Genomic DNA, 21,294 nt, shown 5'->3' on the forward strand with positions numbered 1-21,294 from the left:
TAGAGATCATCTTCTGCATGCTCTGTCTTGGGACACTCGTACAGGTAGGAAGAGTACTGGTCCTGCTTTCTATAAAACTTCCCTTTTCAAATGTTATGTGTCATGTTCCCCTTTAGGAGATTATACAGAGCAGATAATTGTACAAAACCATGGTGCTTACACTTTGTAAGTTTAATTTGAATTTGCATATAAGGCTTGTTAGATTTAACAAAGTAGTGGGTTGAGATGGTTTTACAAATATGCATGATTTAATGTCGTCACTATTAGCAACTGAACTTTCATTGAAATGTCTTTTTTCATAAACATGATCTGGGTATTTAAAGAGCATCTTGTGTTAAATGAGCGTGAATTATAGATGTGCGTGGATAGTGAGAAGTCACATTTGCCCAGGGCTTGCATTGTGAGCTGCTTTGAGGAAAAAGACTGGGTTTCGGAAATTCCATCTTTTGTTGTCTCCTGCGGACACTGTTGTTCTTTGTCCCTCTTCTCTCTCATACCTGCTTTGCAGCACTGATTGTTAAGCCACCAAATGGAGAACACACCACCACAGACACAAGATCCAACCAGCCAGCCTTACACCAGCGCAAGCTGCCAGGAGAGGAGAGCAGAAAGCACCGCTTTCTCTATGGAGCAGCAGCTGCAGGGCTGAAACATGTGGGCTGAGCAGTGCCAGTAGCTCCACAACACTGCCATGGGCTGCAGGGAAAGGGCTGCAACAGCCACTGTGGACAGCTAGAACAGCCTGTAGCAACAGGACGTCACAACCTGGGTAGGGTGGATGTGTTGCCCTCCTCTGCAAGCAGGAAAGCAGAGAGCAGCCAGGGAGCGAGCAGCTTTCTTGACCCTGGCCCAAGTACTCACAACACAACAATCGGGAGTTTGCTGTGGACAACAGCCACTTCTTCCCACTTCCAGCACCAGGGGACTCCCTCTACACCTTCTTCAACCAGGGTATCTCCTACCACACAGATTCAGTATCCCACACCAGTCTCATCTTGCAGAACCATTTCTGAGTACTTTATCACGAGCCTTCTGCTGGATTGCTTTTCTCAAAGAGAGTGACTTACCAAGATTCAGCTGTTGCAGGGGAGCTGGGAGGAGATTGCTCCTGTTTTAAATACTGCTGTGCCCATGGGCACATGGTAACAAGACACAAAGAAGCAGCTGAGTTGCCTTCAGCCTCACACTGCAACAGGAGAAAGGGTAGAAGATAGGTAAGTTGCTCCTATTAACATGTGTGCCTCATTAGTGGCCCCGCAAAGACTATGCCCAGTGTCTAACCCAGTATAGAGCCAAATGAGTTTATCTTCTCCGGCTGTCACTATGATAGTCACTCAGGATTTGTAAGTATTTGCTTTTACAGGAAGAACATGTTTGTATTGGTAATCCTGAGACCTCACAGCATTCTGGGGAAGGCCTGGGGCCAGTGCCTGAGGGCTGTGAGGGGCCCCAGACGTGTTCCTGGGTGCATCATGGGCAGGAGGTGGAGCTGGGCTCTGGAACACCAGAGCTCTTTTCTGTAGCTTGCTGGGCTGCCCAAGCCAGTGCTGGGTAGCAAATGGCAGGAACCAGGAATCAGGCACCTGAATGTGTTTGCTCTGGGTTGTGTTCAGACCTAAATACGGGTGCAGAGTCTGGGTGCTCCGTGTGGTGGATTCCTCCCAGCTGGGTGTCACAGCCACGCTGGAGCAGCGCTGAACTGGCACATGGGGTAAGTGACTGTCACTGGCAATCCTGCTCCCGGCCTTCACCCCCGTGTTGACAGTGGAATGAGGCCAAGGTGTATATCCAATTGTGCATTAGGAATCTCTGGTACAAAAACTAGAAAAGAGCCTAGCAAATTTGCATCCCACTGATTTAGGAGTTTGTATTTTACCGTGGGGGCTGGAATTAATAAAGGCCCAAGGGGGAGCATGTTACTTTGAAGCAAATGCACAGGGTAATGATAGAACACACAGCCTACATGGGGAGAGGCTGTATGTTTTAAAACAAGCTATAAATAAATGTTTCAAGTTTACAGTCAATAACAACTAGATACATGACCTTGTGATACAACCTACCTGAGGCAGTGTCTTTGTGTATAAACTGTTTTGTGTTTATGGTATAGGTGCTGATTATAAATTGTCATGAAACTAGTTCATATAAAATAAATATTAGAGCATTCAAATTTGAATTAACCGTTACAGAAATACCTGGGTGGGGTCCCAGAGAGACTGCATGTCACATGGACAGCATGATCAGATATAAAAAGGGAGTCAGAGAAGGCTTTTAGTTCACCACCACTTTGGGTGGTTGCTCATGGCTACCACTCAATAAATCAGTTGTGTGTGGTGGTGTAGTTGTGGTGGACCTGCAGCAGTCCATTGTTGTCTTGATAGAGATGTATTAATGAAACAAGCGCAGTTTGAAATTCAGCAGCTGCACAGAAAGGAGACTGGCTAGCTTGCAGCAATCAGAGGCAGTTGCAGCCTTGAATAAAGACCTGGAAAGTCCATGCAAGGAGATAAAGATGGAGAAAAAATAATCTGTAAATAGTTGGAGGCTATATTGCATAGACCAATCTCCAGGGTCCTGAGACTCTCAGAGCATTTGACCAAGGGATATGGGGGAGCATAATGATGGGGAGGATGCATCACTGCTTGGATTCCATACCTGTGTATGGATTGAGGGAACTTCTGTCTGCTAGAGGGGTGGTCTGTCTGTGTTGCTGACAGCTCAGCTGTTCCCAGTCCCAATTTACCACTTCAGTGACACAAGCTCTTAGGTGAGCACCATGGCCAAGCCATGCACTTGTATGGGAAGTGCAGATTGGCACCTTATTTAAGCCTGAAGTGATTTTCTGTTATTAATGACTTTGGAGGTGCAGAAGAGAAGGTACGGAGTTGATCCCACAGATTGGGCCTTGGGAGATGATTAATTCCTTGCTCCGCTTTGACAACAGCCGTCTCAGAACCTGTGGGACATCTCCCACTGAGCAAAAAACTATTTTCTATTCACCCCAAAATTTGCTTCTGGGAGGAAGGGCTGTTGTATCCTCATGCCAATGACGCCTACTTTTTTTGCTTACAAGTTCTGAGTGTTAAGCTCCAAGCAAACACCTTAACATGGGCACACAATGCCTGTAAGTGAATACAGCCTGTGCAATCCAATAATTTATTAAACTTTCATCTTGTAAAGCCAGTTACAAATTAAAAAAAGACAGAAGAAGGAATTCTGTAATAGAAATGAGCAAAATTACAACAAACAGTAGTGTGAGTTATGTTTCAAGTGGGTTCAAGCTGCCTGCAGCAACCCAAGAGGCAGAACATAGAGCTAGTGCAGAGTTAGGACAGGGCTAATCAAGCCTAGTCTGATACATTAGAGATCGAGCCAGTGTATGCAGTGTATACAAAGTGTTGCTTCTCAGGTTGCCTCTGCATTCTTGTTCTCTCTCACCTGTGACCTGGTCATCTCTTTATTCCTCATGACAAGGGGGTGTTTGTAGGATCCATCAGTGACGCTATTTAAGGCAAAACTCCAGCTGAAGGGATGATGCACAGCACTGACCACCCTCTTAGGCTGATCGTGTAGCAAGTGCACAGGGTGTTTGCACATGCTGCAGTGTAGTGGAAACGAGAGAGGAGCAGGGGTTATGTACAGTGTTTCTTCTTGTACTGCCACCCTCAAAACTAGTGTTCTGCAACACAGTATCAGTGATACGGCACAATTTGATGATGAATTGGAATGGAACCTGTTGCATACTGACTCCTACTGTTCTATGCAATTTCTGTTTCATAGCTAACAGGCCTTAGCTGCTGCTACTTCAGAAATGGAGACAGCCAATTTTAAATGTGGAACAAGGCCTGTATTACATACAGCTCTGCAGTTTCAGTAAGAAACAGAACGGTCCTTTGCATTCTGGGATCCCAAGACTAGACAAGAGTCAGAGAAAATGGCTCAACACTAGGTTTCTTGTTTGCTACTGCAACTGATTTATGATGGGGCTGATACTGAATATTTTAAACAATGAAATCAACTTTCTGAAGAGACTGAAGATGGCTGTTGTCTTTCATGGAGAAGAAAAAAATTCTGCTTCTTCAAATTGCAGGTAGCTATAAAAACCTCCAAGAAGCAGTTCTTTTGGCAAAATAGCATTGTTTTCAAGTTCTGCTGAGGACTAAGGACCTAGAGGAGACTGGATGGGGACCTGGGGAGCCAGTGATGTGAGCAGTTCTTGTTAAAAGTTGGGGGAGATGAAGGATTTGGCATCTGCTTCCTGTAGTAGAGAGGAAGTAAAAATCTTGCCCACAACAATTTATCTAGGCACCTATTCACTCAGTAGGAAACAGTTCACTTTAAAGTTCAGGGACCCCAGTCATCCTAAAATCTCCCCTAAAGAAAGAAGGATCTTGACGCAAGCAAACTGCTCACCATATATCTCCACCCTCCATCTCATACCTAGAGTTTGTGAAGAGCAGCTCTTCTGGAAATGCTACTAAAACAATCTCCCCTCCTGGGCTGTACAGGGGAACAGCAGTCATTATTTTTTAGGCAACAGATGCTGTTTGTAATGTGCCCAGAATGGCATCTTATGGTCTATTTCAGCGGAGCTATTTCCAGAAATTTCCTCCTAGACTGGAGTACTTAGTAGTTTAACTGAAAGTGCCACTTTTTACAGTCGTGTACCTGTGAACTTTTATTGGAAGGTAAACAACCACATTGGGTGTTTTTACTTGTTTCTTTGTTTCATGCTCTCTCATATAGGGTTTGACCTCTCTGTTGGACCATGTGGCTTCAATTATACAAAGGCTTTTTCCTTTTAAGACCAGATCAGATGGTTAGCATATTCTGAAGAAAAAAAAAACCAAACCCACAGTGATTTATATTTTAGATTTGTTTGCAAAATAAATAAAACAAATACTATTTTAGCAGACCGTGCTGTGATCACATGATCCCAGATGTCTGCATGTTCAAAATTCTTAAGGAAGCTTAAGTCTGTCTCCTGTTCTGCAGAAATGATTCTTGTAAATTTTTCTGCCAGTATGACAGGTGATACTGAAAGCAGCAGAGAGCACACGAGAAGAGGAGGATGCTTCTGACTTTGCTTCTTTAAGGTACATTGTTCATCAAACAAGCAAGGGGAACACAGGTTTTGGGTCATTAGTACTTAACAACAGTTGTTACTGTTTAATGTCTTTGGGCAGAGGTGCAAATCCTATGGTACTGTAGATGTCACTTCAGGTTTAAATACAGTAGTCACGTGAATTCTTAAAAAACATCTTTGCTACACTTGTGCTGGCAAGTTGCAAATACCCATGACTAAACTAGTGCCAGTTCATCCACATCACCTAGTCCAGATGCTTGCATGACTGTCCACACTGGTGGCTGATTTGACACTGCAGCGTTTCTTCACAATCATGTTGATGTATGCTTTCATGATCTTTATTATTTCGCCCACCTGGGGAGAGAACACAGTAACACAGCATAAGCACTCTGAAAAACCTCAGTGTGCTGAGGCATACAGGACATTTTGCTGAAAAAGATTCCCCTTGCCCACAGTCACGACACAATAAATTTTGCATGGTGATACTAAATGTGAACGTGACAGTAAGAAGGGAAAGGCTTGACAAGTTTGTGCTTGGTTGTAGCAACACTTAAAAATATTTTTAGCTCAAAGAAAAGCAACTTCAGGGTCAATAAATCTTGTTTGTTTTTTTTAAGGTTTGTGAAACTCCCCATTCATCTACTGGAAAGGAATGAAAAAAACTAGCCAAACTGAAGAGTGCCCAAAACCGGGAATTCTTGATGCACTGGAACATCATTCAACCTCCTTCACTTTCTATCCAGCCTATTTTTTTTGTTCATCCCTGTATTCAAGAAGAGGTACCCTGCCCTTTGGACTTAAGCTCCCTTCATCTTTTCCCTTGGCCATGTAGTCCATTAGTCAAGAGTTCTTGCATAGAAACCTGTCTGTTCCTTGAAGCTTAATTGAAGTGGCTGTGTGTTTTCACGTACCTGGGAGGTTTCAAAGAACATTTCTCTCTCATCCACTGTAATTTTGAAGGTGTTGGGCTGTGGTGCTCCAAAGAAAACAATGTGTTCATACTGGAAAGTTTCTAGTGGTTTAGGATCCCCTCGTTTGTACACAGACACATTCTCTGTGCTGACGCCAAGCCAGAGATCATTGGGGAATCCACCCTCCTTGCACTGCAGAAAAAGAAACATGTCCTTTTGCAAAAATGCAGTGGAGGATCAAATAATTTTCCATTTAAGGAAAAGCCCTCTGTTTCTAGCTCTTGTAGGACATTTCAATTCAATACACAAACCAGGGTACCTGCAGAAGGTATACTGGAGGCACTTCTGCTGCAAAGACTCAGAAGTGACACAGCTGTGAGTCAAATACTAGTTGAGTAATAAATAATTGTAATAGCTAACAGATCTCATCAGATTTTAAAGTGATGTAGCAAGTCAATATTCCACTTCTTATTTTACAGATAATATAGTGGGTGCACACAACTTCCCATGGTGATCCACCTAGGCAGCAACAGAACTGACAGAACTGAACTGTGGACTCCAATTCTAGCAGGCTGAGCACAGTGCTGTGCATGCCCCAGTCTGCACAGTTTCTGTTGTACTGCTGCAGAACAGGGCTGCACCTCTTGTGGGCAAGAATAACAGAGCTTTGTTTTCCTTTTGCTTTCACTATCCACCACTTTCTTAAGTACCAGGATGCCCCCACCTTGCCTGCTATGTGCTCCCTGTGTAGTAACTCTTGGGTATTGTGGGTACTGCAGGCTTTCCCTGAGATTACTAAGGCAAAATGCATCCAGTTCCCAAATTTCCCTTCTGCTGCTGAGCAATGTGTTACACACAGCTCTATCTGTTCTCCAGACTGATATCCAAAATACTCCTCAGCTGTGGTTACAGGAGTTTATTAATTGCTCACCTCAACATCAAAGAGGGTTGACCCATAACCTGGCCACTCCTTTACGATGGACATGTATTTCACCATGGCCTGATGCTGAGAGAGCCCCTGCAGCTTGGTCCATTTCTGTGCTATGCTTGCCCGAGCAGCTGAAAGCTCTTCTTTCACCCACATCTCCATCATCTGCTCCTCTTCTACCTTCTGCTTCTTTACAGACCCCGTCTTGAAGCCACGCTTCAATGTCCCTTCAAGGAAGCTGGTCCGTCTCCTCTCCAGAGTGTGGCTGGTACTGCTGCTGCTCTTTGTTGAGTGCAGTATTTTGGATTTCAGTCTGTTAACTGGGTAGATTCCATCAAGGGTCCAGCTTATTTTGGAATAATCTCCATGAAGATACTGCAGTCGCAGAGCTGCCAGACGCTGCAGAGTGTCCTCTGGCCCAGGAAAATGACCATCTATAAGGCTTTCGTGAGCCTACAAACAAAAAGTCCCCCAAACTCATTAGAAAGCAAAAGCACACTTTATTCACATCTGGGTCCACTTACACATTGCTGTGACATCTGCTGATCCCAGCAGGATGGACATAATTCAGGAGGTCAGAGCAGACATTGTAAAAAATATGCTGAAGTCTGCAACTGGTTGATATGGAGGGAACACCCCTTTCTGCAAGCCTGAACAGGACAGAGATCTTTGAGGGGCTCCTATCCTGTACAGAAAGTCCTACAATGAAGACCTTTTAGGTCTGGAACAGATGGCAGAGACCAGAATTGAGCCAATTTGGTTTTGTGCTGTACCAGCTACAGCTCCTGTGTGAAGCTTATACCAGAGTTATACATAATAAATTCAAGACTCTCAACCTCAGTTTCATTACACAAAAGCACCTCCCACCTCTTCCTCCTTCACCTGATGTCTCCACCAATTGTCTTGCTTCTCTTTGCCTGTGTCCTGTGAAATCTATTAACGGGGTGTTTTGCACATCCATCTAATGCCTGGGTAACACCAACCCTCCTACTGTTACTTCTCTTTGCCAGTTACAGCTGCGTAGACTGAAAGCCTTGTCAACAGGGAGTTTGGTACAAATGAGGTTCCACAGAGCACCACGATGTCATTCCTGACTGTTTTCTAGACATTCTCTAGCTAACAATACTTGATGTTCATTTCAAGAAAGGACCCATGGTCTGAGTGGTGTAGATGCCATCTGTTTGACTATCAGTGAGTTTTAGTCTTCGTGACTCTGCCATTAACAGAGATTCAGTAATTTTCTACAGCTATGATTTTCTGAGGTGAGGTCAGTGTTCATTAGAAGTAATACAGATGGGACAAATCACACAGCTGGGGTGCATGCCAGCTGCAAGGCTCTCTCATACAAGTGTGATCTCTGATCTAGCCAGCAGCATTGTACTATGGAGTACAATGACTTAAAAAAATAAGACTACTCAGCAGAAAAATATTGTTGACAACTACATTGTCATTTCCTTTGTCTGCAGTACTCTTCTAGTGCCTCTCTGTTAATCAAAAGAAATTGCCCAAAAGATAGGTTTCATAGCTAGTTCTGGTAACACCCCAGTGATGTGCTGTTCTTGCAAGCTGATTTCCAGAGAGATAGATTTTCCAGTTTTCTTTACATTTATGTTCTGCAAGCAGCTACTTCTAGTGATTCTCTTGAATCATTACCCAAATTTCTCTGCCTTCTAAAATTAAAGACCAAGTTTTAAAAAAGTTAATTATCATTAATCTTCCATTTTTTTAAGCCTTTGTTAGTTTTTCTTGCTTTTGTTCTAATACTCATCTTCCCTAGAATGGTCATCTGCTTAGTAGATTACAGGCAAAAATCCAACACACCAAATTCTTCTGTTACAACCAGCATTCCCACTTCCAATGAAAGGTAAACCAGTTTTCTGTATCCTCTTCTGTGCTTTTGCCACCATGGAAACAGAATCATTCTCCCAGAGTTAGCTTACCTGCTCAAACATGAAGGCAAATTCCACCCCATCTTTGGGAACATTCTCAATATCCAAGAAGCAGTATAGCTTAAAATACAGTTGCCACTGTCCTTCCTCCTCTTCTTCTTCAGAGCCAGCAAGTCTGTAAGATAGAAAAGAAAGTGAGAAGGGAAAAAAACAGTAAGGAGAAATACAATGGTACCGTAATGTCCACAGGGCAACTACAATCTGAAGGTAATCCTGGGTTCTGAAATCCAGTGTTACATCCAACTAGGAATTAAAGGTTTTATGAAACATTCTTTTACCTCTCAAACTTGGCCAGGATATCAGCCACAATCACCCGACTCTCCACAGCACGGTCAACCTGCTGATTATGTTCAAAGAGTGCAAACATGTTCCGGCTGTCCTCCATTGCCAACCCTCGGATCAGCTTTTCAACCACCTGCAAAATCAGACACATCACACAGTAGGCATCACTCCTCCTTTCACAATAAAGAATCAGTACCTCTTCAGGATACCTATCATTTCATACATCTCCATCACATTTCTCCCTTTATTACCATGTTTTCAGATTAAACAACTCTAACCCTAAAAGATCATTCCCTGCAATGAAGTCATTACTTATATTTGATCGTCCCCACTTTTCTTCTCTGAATCTTCTCAATCTTCATGACCCTTTCAAGGACAGGGGAATTAGAATTCTGCACAAGATATAGGCACATACTGTATTCAGATGTCATGATGACAGTCTCAGTTCCTCTAGTAACAATTCCACTTTTTCTTCTGTTTAGCACTAATGTTTTCACAGACATGAGTACTGCAACCTGTAATTCTGCTTGTGACCTGCTAATGATTAAGTTATCCCTCTCAGAAGGATTCCATTATGAACTGGACTCTCTCCTTGTCCACTTGTCCAGAAAACTCTGTTTAGCAAGTCCTCAGACAAAGGGCAGAACACCAGAAGTGTTTAGATTTTGCAGCACGGTTGTCAGTCAGGTGATATTCTACAACCTGGGCACTAGCCTTGTAGAATATGCTGAACTTTCCCCAAACACATAGCAAAAAAAGCTGTAATTTAAAAAAAAAAAAAAAAAAATTGGAAATGAAGGGGGAAAGGGTGTCCCTTCAACAGATCCACTCTCCAGACACAGACGTGCTCACATCTGGTTAATGCTACTCATGCATTACCTCCCCGGCGCTGGTGTGGGAGTTGATGGTTATTTTGCAGGAGCCACCACCATGGCAATACACTGTCGTGGTCATTTCCTCACGGGTGAGGAGAGCCTGTATTTCCTCCTGGGAGGGCACAAACTCCCTTGTCTTTGTTCTCTTCAAGGAATCGCTTATGAACTGTGCATACCTGTCTATTTCTGAGTCTGGAAAGAGGTCTTTTACCCTATTTGTAAAGAGAAGCAAAAAAACCCCATTACACAGTAAACAATACATTACCCTAAAAATTAGACTACTGCAAGTAAAGAGTTTGGTAGAGAGGCTGATGTCAAGTGCAACCACACAAAAACCAAGCTCATTTCCTAAACCACACATACTAGTCATTTCAAAGTAACTTCAGTGCCATTTCTCAGCAATGCATGAAATAAGCAGTTCAAATTTTCAGGAGTTCAGTGACAGCTGAAGATAGCAGGATTGACTAGCTGAATTTACAAAACTGAGAATAAAAACTATGAAACCAAATGTGAACTTTTTTCATTTATTCTTAATGGTTTTGCTTTTTTTTTTTAATTTACTGGCTGTGTTTTAGCCAGTTGTACAGTACGTTTGAGAATTAAGAAGATAGAAAGCAGATGCCTGTACATGGTTTTCTTCCCTCCAAGGCCAGCAGGTGTAAGTATAACATTATCTGCAACTCCAGTGATAAAACAATGAAATGGCTACACAGAGTATTCTTCAGCATCTCTTAGACCCAGGCCCTGGATGTAGATATTTGGTGTATTGACAAAATCTCATCTCACTCTTTCCTAGCCTGGAAGAAATCAAATAGATTTTATTGACCTTTTTCATCATTAAGAATGGAGCAAGGCTACATGGCTGCAGCTCAGCCCCAGAGCATATTGCTTTGTAAAGCTGCATTAGATGCTGAAGATGACTTGGGAAGAAATGTAACTGATTTAATTCACGAAAATGGGAGGTTAAAACAGATTAAAAATAAAAATTGCAAGCATTACGTGCTTAATTCAACAAACCTTGAAAAATTATAAATTGGATTTACAGTGTCTCTCCTACTCCATAGTATGCTTTTTGCCTGTGCCAGCTGCAAGGTAGTATGTATTTCCATGAGTATGAAAGTACAGTCCCTCACCTTTCCTGCAGGGTGATAATGTTTATGTGGACATTAGTAAGCAGCAAGTCATCAGCTGTAAACCCACTGCAACACAGCCTCATGGTATTCTGTTTGGGTAGCTCACATTCCACATCCTTCTGGCACAACAGACAGGTGACAAGGGGGGGAGTCTGAATACACAGAACAGCTGGTGGCAAGAACTGTGCAATGGTAGGAGGCTGGAACACCACAGGAAGATGTTTGCACAGCAAGAGGGTGAGACAGGTAACTACAACAGGCAGCAAAGATCAGCAGAGTAAACGGAAACAGGCTGCAAATGGAAGGGACATTTACCTTCGGAGGTGGAACTTGAGGTAGCGCAGGATCCCTCTGCTGGGCAGGAAAGTGCAGCTCATACATGTCATCAGCTGCCAGTGGTGCAGGTTCCCAGCACTGTTGGGATGTGGCATGTGGTTGGTTTGCTTGATGAGCTGACAGTACACCTCATCACGAAGGGGCTTTAAATCATGGCAGGTCTGCAGGATGCCTTGGATAATGGGTATGGGGTCAGACACTGTCTCGATTTCCTGAAGGGAGTTAAAGATCTTCACTGCTTCATCCTGTAAGCTGCTGTAACCCTTCTCTTGTTGCACTGGGGAACAATCACAAAGGTGACAAGAGATGAGCATCTCCCTCATTTTCTACTGGCCCAGCAGCACTACAATTAACTATACTAATCTGTCACAGAAGAACAGCAACCTGAGCATTAGCTCATATCCTGAACTTAAACTTACAGTTGAAGTTTATTAATGCTTCCTCTCAAAATGCTCAAGTGCAGTTTTAATTAGTATTTGCTAACATCTGATTTGGCACCACTGCCAATCCATTTCTGCATATACTGTGCAGAAAAGCAGAGTCATGTTTTAATGGAAATGAGCACTGAAATCTAGTTCAGGCTTCAGCGTCTGCAACTGAGGTACCTGAATGCAGCCACTCAAGCCTGACCTGTGTAATTCCAAAATTCTGTGTTGTGCCTGTATTAGCTTTGACCCCTGAGCCAACACAGAACTTATGCAAACTGCTGTAACACAAATGCAACTTATAGCTATTGTTTAGATTTTAAATGCTTAGACCAAAACTTCAGTTTTTTGAGCACCTAAATGTCTGCTTTTTGAACTGCTCAGACGTGTGATACCATTCAGATGCAGGCTTGCATTCTCCTTTGCCCATCTCTGGGGCTTTAGGTCCTTCTGAATCTCCTGTACAGCAATTGCTTCCCCAGTGGCCATGTATTAACTGTACAATACAGACACAGCTCTATACAGTAAGTTCCACAGTCTAAGTCCTTGCTCTGTAATTTTTCTGTATTTCAGAATTTATTTTTTCTGTGCTTTTAATCTGCCAATTAGATCCTTGTGACAGACAGCAAGCAGCCAATACTCTTTCACTTTCTCCTTGACAATATTCTGGCCCTAAAAACTTCATTTTGTGGCTGAAGAATTCTGCCCTCTATTAAGTCACTTAATTGTAGGCAAGTTCTTCTGTACTTTTGATCATCTTTAGGCAGGTTTTTACATCTCCTGTATCTTTGATGAGATGTAGAAGGCAAAACTGTATCCTGTACTCAAGATGCAGGTGCATGATATATCAATACAGCTCCACAAAGACTTTATTTTTCCTTTTCTAAGCTTTCAAAACCTCACGTTAGCCGTTTTGTTTCTGTACTCACCACTAGAGTTCACATTTTCATAAAGCTATGTAAATTGATGTTCACTTTCCTAAGCACAGCTAGATCACTACCTATGTGGCAGACTGATTTTCCTATATACATTGCTTTGATGGAAATTAATTTCTTAAAAGATTCTGTGACAGTCACTCCACATGAGACGCGCTTCTATAGTTCTTCACCAGCTTTCAGTTTTAATATGTCAAACAGTCTGTAATCATCAGCAAATCACTTTGGTTTTCTGGGGGCCCATCACTAGCTCTTTCATGTTTCTGACGCATTTGAGAAAAAGGATTCGTTTAGTCTGGTTTTACAGCACCTTCTGTAGAAACACTACCCCACTGCCAGCTGCAAGATGTAATCCTGCTATAGTGTTTCCACTGGAGCCACTCGCAACCCAGTTGTGGCTAAAGGATCACAGGCTGCATGTCCCCTGGATGAACGATAAACTATCTGCCCCCATTTACTTTAAGATTCAGTGTCCCATGATGAGAGGCAGTGGACACAGAACACACTCCAGAGAAGAAAGGGAGAGAGAAAGGGACTGCTCCCTCCCTGAACCCTGTGGGCTTCACTGCCCCAAACAGACTTCACCTGCACAGAGAGAGCTTACAGGCCCATTTTGTGGTGCTCAGGCTCCTCAGTGACCCTCCAAATGTGAGAGGATTCTGTCACTTGGGTAAAATACTTACGGTTGACACTAACATCTCCATAGGGTAGTGGGAGCAGGGGGGAATGCAAGGGGTGCTGGGTGTATCGCAAGATTGGGTTCCTCCTATACGTCTGTTCCACTACTTCAAAGTTTGTGCTGTTTTCCTGGAAAAGAAAGAAAAAATAATTATCCTCAAATATGCACAGTCCTTGGCAGGATGCCCTTATACATTTAGGTTCAAGCTCAACCACCTTTGTCTAAATTTCTGGAGGTGCCTCGGGGTACTAAGCTATCAAAGCATAATCCATATCTAAAAATTACCCTGTACATTATTTCTGAAAATTAAACACAAGAACAGCCACGCTACATCATCCCACAGGTCACCAAGCACAGAATCTTGCCTTCAAGCGTGGCTTGTGTAATACATATGGCATGATCCCTCTCTCCTATATCCTTCAAGCTTTTAACAGGATAGGGTTAATGGACTTTCTGACCACAGATCAACCATTTTCAGTATGTAATAATGAGCCTGTTCTCAACTTGTCAGGTTGTACTACATGTGTTTACAGGAGGAACAACCAAAATGCTCCATGGTGTTCAAAATCCAGGCCTGTCACTATCATACACACTGGATCACACTCTTCTGCATTTTGTCCTATACTCCTTCCCTAACAATACATTATGTTCCATTTGTCCTTGAACCCTGAGCTGAAGTTTTCCAAGATTCTCTACAATCAGTCCCAGCTCTTTCTTCCTAAATATGAACTAGTTAATTGCATGTAGTTTAGAGGTTATCACGAACACGTTTCTTCCGAAATATGCTATGGTGGGTCTTCTTAAATGATTCTAGGTATATTTACCAAAGTTTCTGGCAAGTTTCTTTTCAAAAATTACTCCTGTAGTACAATTTCTGCTATTTTGAAGGATATTGTCTTTCCACCCTTTACTCTGATGTTTAACCATACAAGCCTAAGGTATGAAGAGAACTTTAGGGTACCTCAAAGTCAGATGGCTGGTAGGAACGGATTTTTTTCTATTTGTGTCTGGAAGATGCTTAGGAGTGGAAAGGATGGAGCAGAGATTTGCAAATACTTGATGGTTCTGTATGCAATTTTTAACTGCACAGAGTCATAGTCCAGACTTACGCATATCAAAATAAAATTCATAATAACAAAATAAATAATAACAAAAAAATCATAATAACAAAGTAACAAAATAAAATTCATGTAATACTTGATTTATTTTTTTTTGTTGCACAGTTGTGTACGTTTAATTTTTTACTCTTTTTCATTTTCCCCTTAAGACAGCAACCCCATTTTGTGCCACATTCTCAGCAGTGACTGGGTTAGGCCAGTGGTGGTCTGGCTGCTCCCAGCTCATGTGGGAATTAGCAGGATGCCACCTACCCTGATGTCACGAATGAGCTGCTGGGTAGGTGTTTCTATGGGAACTTTGCTGTCAATGACACCCTGAATGGCAGAGGCCCAGCGCATGGCTTCATTCAGCAGCTTCGTGTACAGTCTGTACGAGTGCTTTCGCCCATGGACGATGATGTTCCAGTAGCCTGGGGAGAAACAAAGGTGGAAGGTGAAACCAGCTTCCATATCATGTAGTTGACTAGAGGTCAGCAAATCTGACATCCACCTACAAGAAGGGCAAGAAGGAGAATCTGGGGAACTACAGGTCCATCAGTCCGGGCTCGATACCGGGGAAGGATATGGAGCAGATAAAGGTATGGAGCAGGGTGTCAGAGGACAGCAATGGAGCCAGAGAAGGGCCTGGGGCACAAGTCCTGTGAGGAGCAGCTGAGGGAGCTGGGGGTGTTCAACCTGGAGAAAATAAGGCTCAGGGGGGGCCTTATTACTATCTCCAACTACCTGAAAGGAGGCTGTAGCCAGGTAGGGGTCTGTCCCTTCTCCCAAGCAACAAGCAATAGGACAAGAGGAAAGGGTTGTCAACAGACCGTCCAGGAAAGTGGTTGAGTCATCACCCCTGGAGGCATTTAAGAAATGTGTAGATGTGGCACTTAGGGACATGGCTTAGTGGTGGACTTGACAATGTTAGACTAATGGTTGGACTTAATTATTAAGAGATCACTGATTCTCTTAATAATCAAAGCCTGTAGCTTGTGGCTGATGAAAACCCTTGCTGCTTTGATAACAACATATGGTGTGTCTGGTTAAAATCCACTAGGTAGACATTAACATCCCCATTCCCAAAATATATTTATCAATAGGAAAGTCCCAATCCAGACTGGCACAAAGACAGCTTTCCAAGATGCAAGTCTCTTGCAGTGTAACCTGACTACCTGCCTGCCAACCAGGCAGCTCACTTTCACAGACATCATTTGGGCTACACTGTCCTGTTAATCACTTGGAAAATGACCGCTCTACACACAGCATCCAGTCAGACTGCCAAATCAACTCTCAGAACTTTAAAAAATATGTGTTTGACAACCTGAGAGAACACGTCAAGGTGATGGCAATTTTATCTGCTAAAGGCAGCCCTAGACATCTGTTGATACCAAAAATGTGGACAATTTCTTGTGAATGAGCAGAATAAATTTCCTCTCATCTCATTTCACTAAATACTTCCAGCTTCTAGCCCCTTTAAAAGGTATCCCAAGCAACTCCAGTACTCAGATGTCCAGTATTTCAAGTCTTTTTCTAAGGTTCACAATCTCTGTAAGGGGGATTCACCCTTTACTCCATAATCTGGGTTCCCTTCCAAACTCCTAAGGCAGGCAATGGAGGATCATGCCAGATCCTGCCTTCCTGGAATTCCATCACATTGCACAGAAATCAAACACAAGCCTTTGTCATCTTTGTTTCTATCAAGCTGAGTGATGCTATAACAAAGCCTTAGAGTGTATGGGATGGCTGCTATTTAAGAGGTTAGCACTGACCCCAGAGACAAATGTAGGTCATGCTACAAGGTGACAGTTCTGGAGATATACCAATAATTAGTGTCAACTACAGGAACTCACACCTATTACCCTGCTTGGGGAACACTGAGGTAAGTAAGCAGTGACTCTACTCAGCGAGAAACACCAGCACTGTGTACCTCTGTCAGGTGTGAGACACTTACAGTCACTTGCACACTGTTCCCTGGCTCTTTGCAAAGCCTCAGACGACACCAAGATAACTGCCTTCTCCACACGACACACCACTGCAGTCCTGCACCATCCCCTCTTCAGGAACTGCACACCTGGAGTCTGCTCTTCACCACTTTCTCCCTCTCACCTGTGTCTTTGAAGACCCTCTCGTCGGGCTGCACTATGGAGCAGAGGCTGTTGAGCACGAGCGTCCCCAGCTTGGCAGCCGTGCGCTCGGATGACTTGTAGTAGTCGAGGGCAGTGTTGGTCAGAACAAACCAGCGCTTCTTCATCTTCAGAGAGGACATCTTGTTGCTGCTCTGAACCTCCTTATGAAGCCAGCCTAGCACAGAAACGCAAACATGTCACTATGTGCATCTCTTGCTCTCATGGGCAGGACAAATAATTTCACTGTCATTTTAGATTTGTCGCAAAATAAAGAAAAAAAATTAAAAAGATCAAGAAAATTCAATACTTTAACAGAAAAAAATTACAGCCTGCACTGCTAAAGCTGTCAAAAAGACAGTTTTCTACTCAGAGGTGTAAAAAGCAATGTCCACCCACAAAGCAGAATGTTCAAAAAACATGGGAGTGAAACAAGAGGCTCCATATAAAGAGAAGACAGAGACAGACCTTCCTGAATATATGCCTTTGTGGCTGCACTGCTGTCACACAGACATCTTATTATGAAGAGCAGAGCATACACTGACTTTGCAAAGGATCATTCCTTTTCAACTAATGAACACCACCAGGTAAAAGGAACTGTTGCCTTGCAATTAAGTATTTTGAAGTCACGGCACTAAAACTGTTGTCAGATAGTCTCCTTTGTATCATTCAATCTCCTTGAAGTTTTTACAATTCGGGTCAAAGGCTTTTGCCACATTTTGGTGACCCTTTTCTTCCTGTCCTTCTGCCTTGCCACGACCACTCTCAGACCTTTATTCCTTCACAGACATTTCTGGAAGATGCAAGGCAATTTGCTCATGCACTTGCTTTCCACAGACTGGATCATAAGTGTCTTCATACATTTCAGACCATGTGATGAGCTCAAAGTATAGAGGAAATTTAAAAATATTTAAGATAAATGGGAGAATATTTTGCAATATATATGTGATGCTTACTCATGCTCTGCCATCTTCAACTAAGCTCTGACTAAAAACGTAATTTAAACCTTTTGCTCAACCTCAGAGAATTTTTCTCACCTCAGAGAAATGATTGTGGTATGCCTACCACAATCAGGTTAGTTAGCTTAGCTGAGGACAGCAGCAATCCCACAAAGATCTCTCTCCCTCCCTCTCTACATGACAGGTGTCAGAAGGAACTGAGCTGACAACAAAAGCCACAGTGTCATGTTATAGTCCATCTAAGCCAGCTGCTCCTCATCAGCAGCTACGCTCTTTCCTATTCCCTGATGGCATTTGCTGGACATGTTTAAATAGGCTAGAACTACCATCAAAAAATTAAACATATGAAGTACTTATTTTTTTCCACCTGCCAGGGAATTACATAAAAGCCAGGGCTAGCACACATGTGATGTGGCAAGCAGCAGGCAGGAAGCTGGAGGGGGGCAGAGAATGGCAGTGTTTGGGGAGCTGCTAATCCCAAGTTAGCAACAATCAAATCTCCCTGTCAGATTATAAGCAAAAGATGAGTTTCACATGTAATTGCATGTATTTCCTTTCACCTCTCACAAGGAATTCCTGGCCATCGACCTTGGATTCGCCTTTCGGTTTCTGCAGCAGGGAGATCCAGTGATGCATCTCCTCAGGAGTGTCGCTGTTGCAGTGAATCACGCGATTGGCTGTGATGATCACAAAAGAATTCGGTCTGCCAGAAAACAAAAGCATTAAAATTAGTCATAACCATGCAAATAACTCACAGCACACCCAAAGTCATTTTACCTTCCCGTAAACAGAGAATTTGAAAAGTAGAATGCAAGTATGAAGCAAAAGGTGCAATGAAGCTCTGTTAGAAAAATACATAAACCTATGCAAGATAAAAATAAGCTCCATAAAAATGTTGGTGGAGAATAAGCATTCTCCTCAGAATTTGTTTAACATTGCTTCAAATACTGATACTCCAGTAAAAGCATACCTCAGCACATACATAAACAAATTTTGACTGTTCAGCTTACTATTTGCTCCTAGTTTTCACTGCTACACAGATTACTTATGAGGAGTACAGGCTGAGAACTGCCTAAAATGTTTTGACCAATGAAATCCTAGCTCACTTCTGAAATGAATTTTCTGAACTAGTAACTACAAAGTCCTAGCAACCTGTGTAAGGAAAAAAAGCCCAGACCACAGAGGTAAGTAACTTAATAGCTAATATTTTACTTCAGCACTGTGGTAAGTATCTTTGCCCTGGCTGAACCTGTTAACATGTGGGAAATAATTAAATGTTAACATAAAGTGATATGAAAAGTCCCATCATCTCTTCTCTGAAACTAACTAAAGGTCTGTGCTCAGTTGCATGGAAAAGATACCAAGAATAACACAGATTTGTAAATTCATCCATTAATCTTCCACAATGCTGTTTCTTTCCCCTACATTTACAAGATTAACTCAAAGTTACTCTGTTGAAAAAATGAAGTGTTGCTTTTGCTGGACATATTTGATCAGTGCTGATAACAGGTAATATTACCATTTTTTAGCATCGAGATTATGCTGTTTTCACTTTTAGGAGTTGAAGGAGAAACTTTGACTTGAAGACAATACGTATATGGACTTCATGCCTATGAATTGACATTGCTTGAAACAAGCTGAAGATTTCAGCTATGTTTATTTGTTTGGAGAAAAGATCTAGGAGTTTAAACAAATACAAACCCCAAAGGAAACCTGGACCTACCCACAAAAATACTGTAGGGAGTTTCTGATTTAAGGGATGGTCAGATTGCTGTACGTACCTATCGGGATTGTCTGAGGCACAGACAGAGTCAATAAGCCCAACATCCAGGGTTCCCTGTAGCATGAAGAAGACACAGATTCCATTTTAGATTACAGGCATCCTCCTTTGTGAATAGGATTGGAATTGAAACCATTCCTCTGAATTCCAATAGCTTGAGTACAAATGAACATACGAGAAAGGCACAAGTGAGTCATCTTTGCTCCCTGAACAGCATAAGATGTGCAAGGGCTTCACAGGACTGGAGGAAAAACAGTTACAAGTTTCCAGAGAGTATCATGAAGGTCTGAAATAACCTTAGCTATTATCTCTGTACTGGCAAAATACGTAAATACACCATTCTTCCCAACTGCTATCTTCGGTCCGGAATAACTGTGACCCAGACTAGTTCCATCCAAAGACATTTTATCCGCATGAGGCAGCCTCCCTCTTCTCCTCCAACCAAAAAGAGCTATCTGTGATCAAGCTGAGCAACCCACCAAAAGCACCATGTTCCCCACTGCTTACCCTCTTTGCTATCAGCTTTGCTGTTTCTTTCTAATTACTGTCCAACTTTCTTATACTGCTCATGAAGTACAGCAGTGCATGTGCTGGGAAAACATGCACAAATAGTTAAACACAGTGGGCTCCAAGCATGCCCACAGGCTGGTTGCACAGTAACTCACCACAGCATTCTTTGGATTGGCCTGTTCATCCTGCATTTCCCTCAGCTGCTGTGCTGTAGCGCTGTGCACTCGGCTCAGGACATTAAACCAACCGCTGCCAATCAAAACAGAATCAGAATCAAACTTTCGGTAGTGAAACTGGCTTGAGAACATGATCAAGGAACCTGGAAAGACGCCACTGGGAAAATTTCTTCATTCACAATTTCCTGAGTACTATGCCACAAAATATCTCTTGGGCTGATCATACCAGATCCTAATGTCTTCCTTCCTCATTTATCCATGAAAATTCTGTGCACGTTCTTCAACCCACTGACAGCTGCTCCTGCAAAATCCAGTTTTTCTACTTGTTATTCAAGGAACTCTAAATAGGCAGTGGCTATACAGGGAGCCCATGCCAGCAGACTGAGAAGAGCACACAGTACTTGTAAAAACAGGGTTTGTTGGGAATCTTCCTGGACTAGAATCTTAGAGACGCCTGGGAGCCTTCTTGATTAGTCTCTCTCTGATCTGCTAATAAACTTGAAAGTCATGTGGCTGGCAATTAATCATGGGTTTGTTTATAAGTGAATCTGGAGTTAAGTTTTTTGTCTGTGAAAGGGCTTCTCCTACAGACGTATCTGGAGGCTAATTGCTGTTGCAGAAAAAGCAGATTCTTATCTGCAGCTTCCAGTGAGATCAGCAAACATCTATACTTCATGGAGGATTCTCAGACTGGATACTCTATGACATCTGCTTATCTGCCCTTTGCTACTGCGAGCGGTGGTGCTTTCTTCTCCCTCAGAACAGAGACTGACAGGGCATAGACAGAGGCCACATTTGGTTCACACTTGTCCTAACAATTCTGCAGTGTTATCTTAGGGCATGCCTACTGCAGTTGTGGAAGTTCTGGGCTAAGAAGTTATTGTTCCTTCTGCTCCCGGTCCCCTAAATTCACCTGTTTCTTGTCCATGTGGCTGTTCTTCAGTCAATTTCTGTTAAACTGCAATTCTTCCCCCTTTCTTTCCATACACCAAACAAAACAATAATATTCCCTAAATAACTTCACAGAATCAGTAGATCAGAGAAACAGTTACACTGTCAGGGCTGAGACAGCAGAAACCTCAGCAAAAGTGGTAGAAGAGGGAAGACCTG

At 42.7% G+C, this 21,294-nt stretch overlaps 1 protein-coding gene across 1 annotated transcript in view; it reads right to left on the reverse strand.

Annotated features, from left to right (window-relative positions):
• Window positions 1-4,842: 4,842 nt before the first annotated feature.
• LOC309575262 (unconventional myosin-X-like) overlaps window positions 4,843-21,294 on the reverse strand; it is a gene marked incomplete at its 5' end in the record, with an annotated part of 87,961 nt that continues 71,509 nt past the window's right edge. The window contains 13 exons of the mRNA XM_082285593.1: window positions 4,843-5,437; window positions 5,995-6,186; window positions 6,926-7,375; window positions 8,863-8,986; window positions 9,150-9,286; window positions 10,033-10,240; window positions 11,477-11,774; window positions 13,541-13,664; window positions 14,907-15,064; window positions 16,743-16,937; window positions 18,279-18,421; window positions 19,500-19,555; window positions 20,164-20,257. Coding sequence (XP_082141719.1) covers window positions 5,324-5,437; window positions 5,995-6,186; window positions 6,926-7,375; window positions 8,863-8,986; window positions 9,150-9,286; window positions 10,033-10,240; window positions 11,477-11,774; window positions 13,541-13,664; window positions 14,907-15,064; window positions 16,743-16,937; window positions 18,279-18,421; window positions 19,500-19,555; window positions 20,164-20,257 — 2,293 coding nt within the window. The 3' untranslated portion in view covers window positions 4,843-5,323. The remainder of the gene's footprint in view (window positions 5,438-5,994; window positions 6,187-6,925; window positions 7,376-8,862; window positions 8,987-9,149; window positions 9,287-10,032; window positions 10,241-11,476; window positions 11,775-13,540; window positions 13,665-14,906; window positions 15,065-16,742; window positions 16,938-18,278; window positions 18,422-19,499; window positions 19,556-20,163; window positions 20,258-21,294) is intronic.

This window comes from Coloeus monedula (assembly GCF_965178545.1).
Source record: "Coloeus monedula genome assembly, chromosome: 7".
Taxonomy (NCBI): Eukaryota; Metazoa; Chordata; class Aves; order Passeriformes; family Corvidae; genus Coloeus; species Coloeus monedula.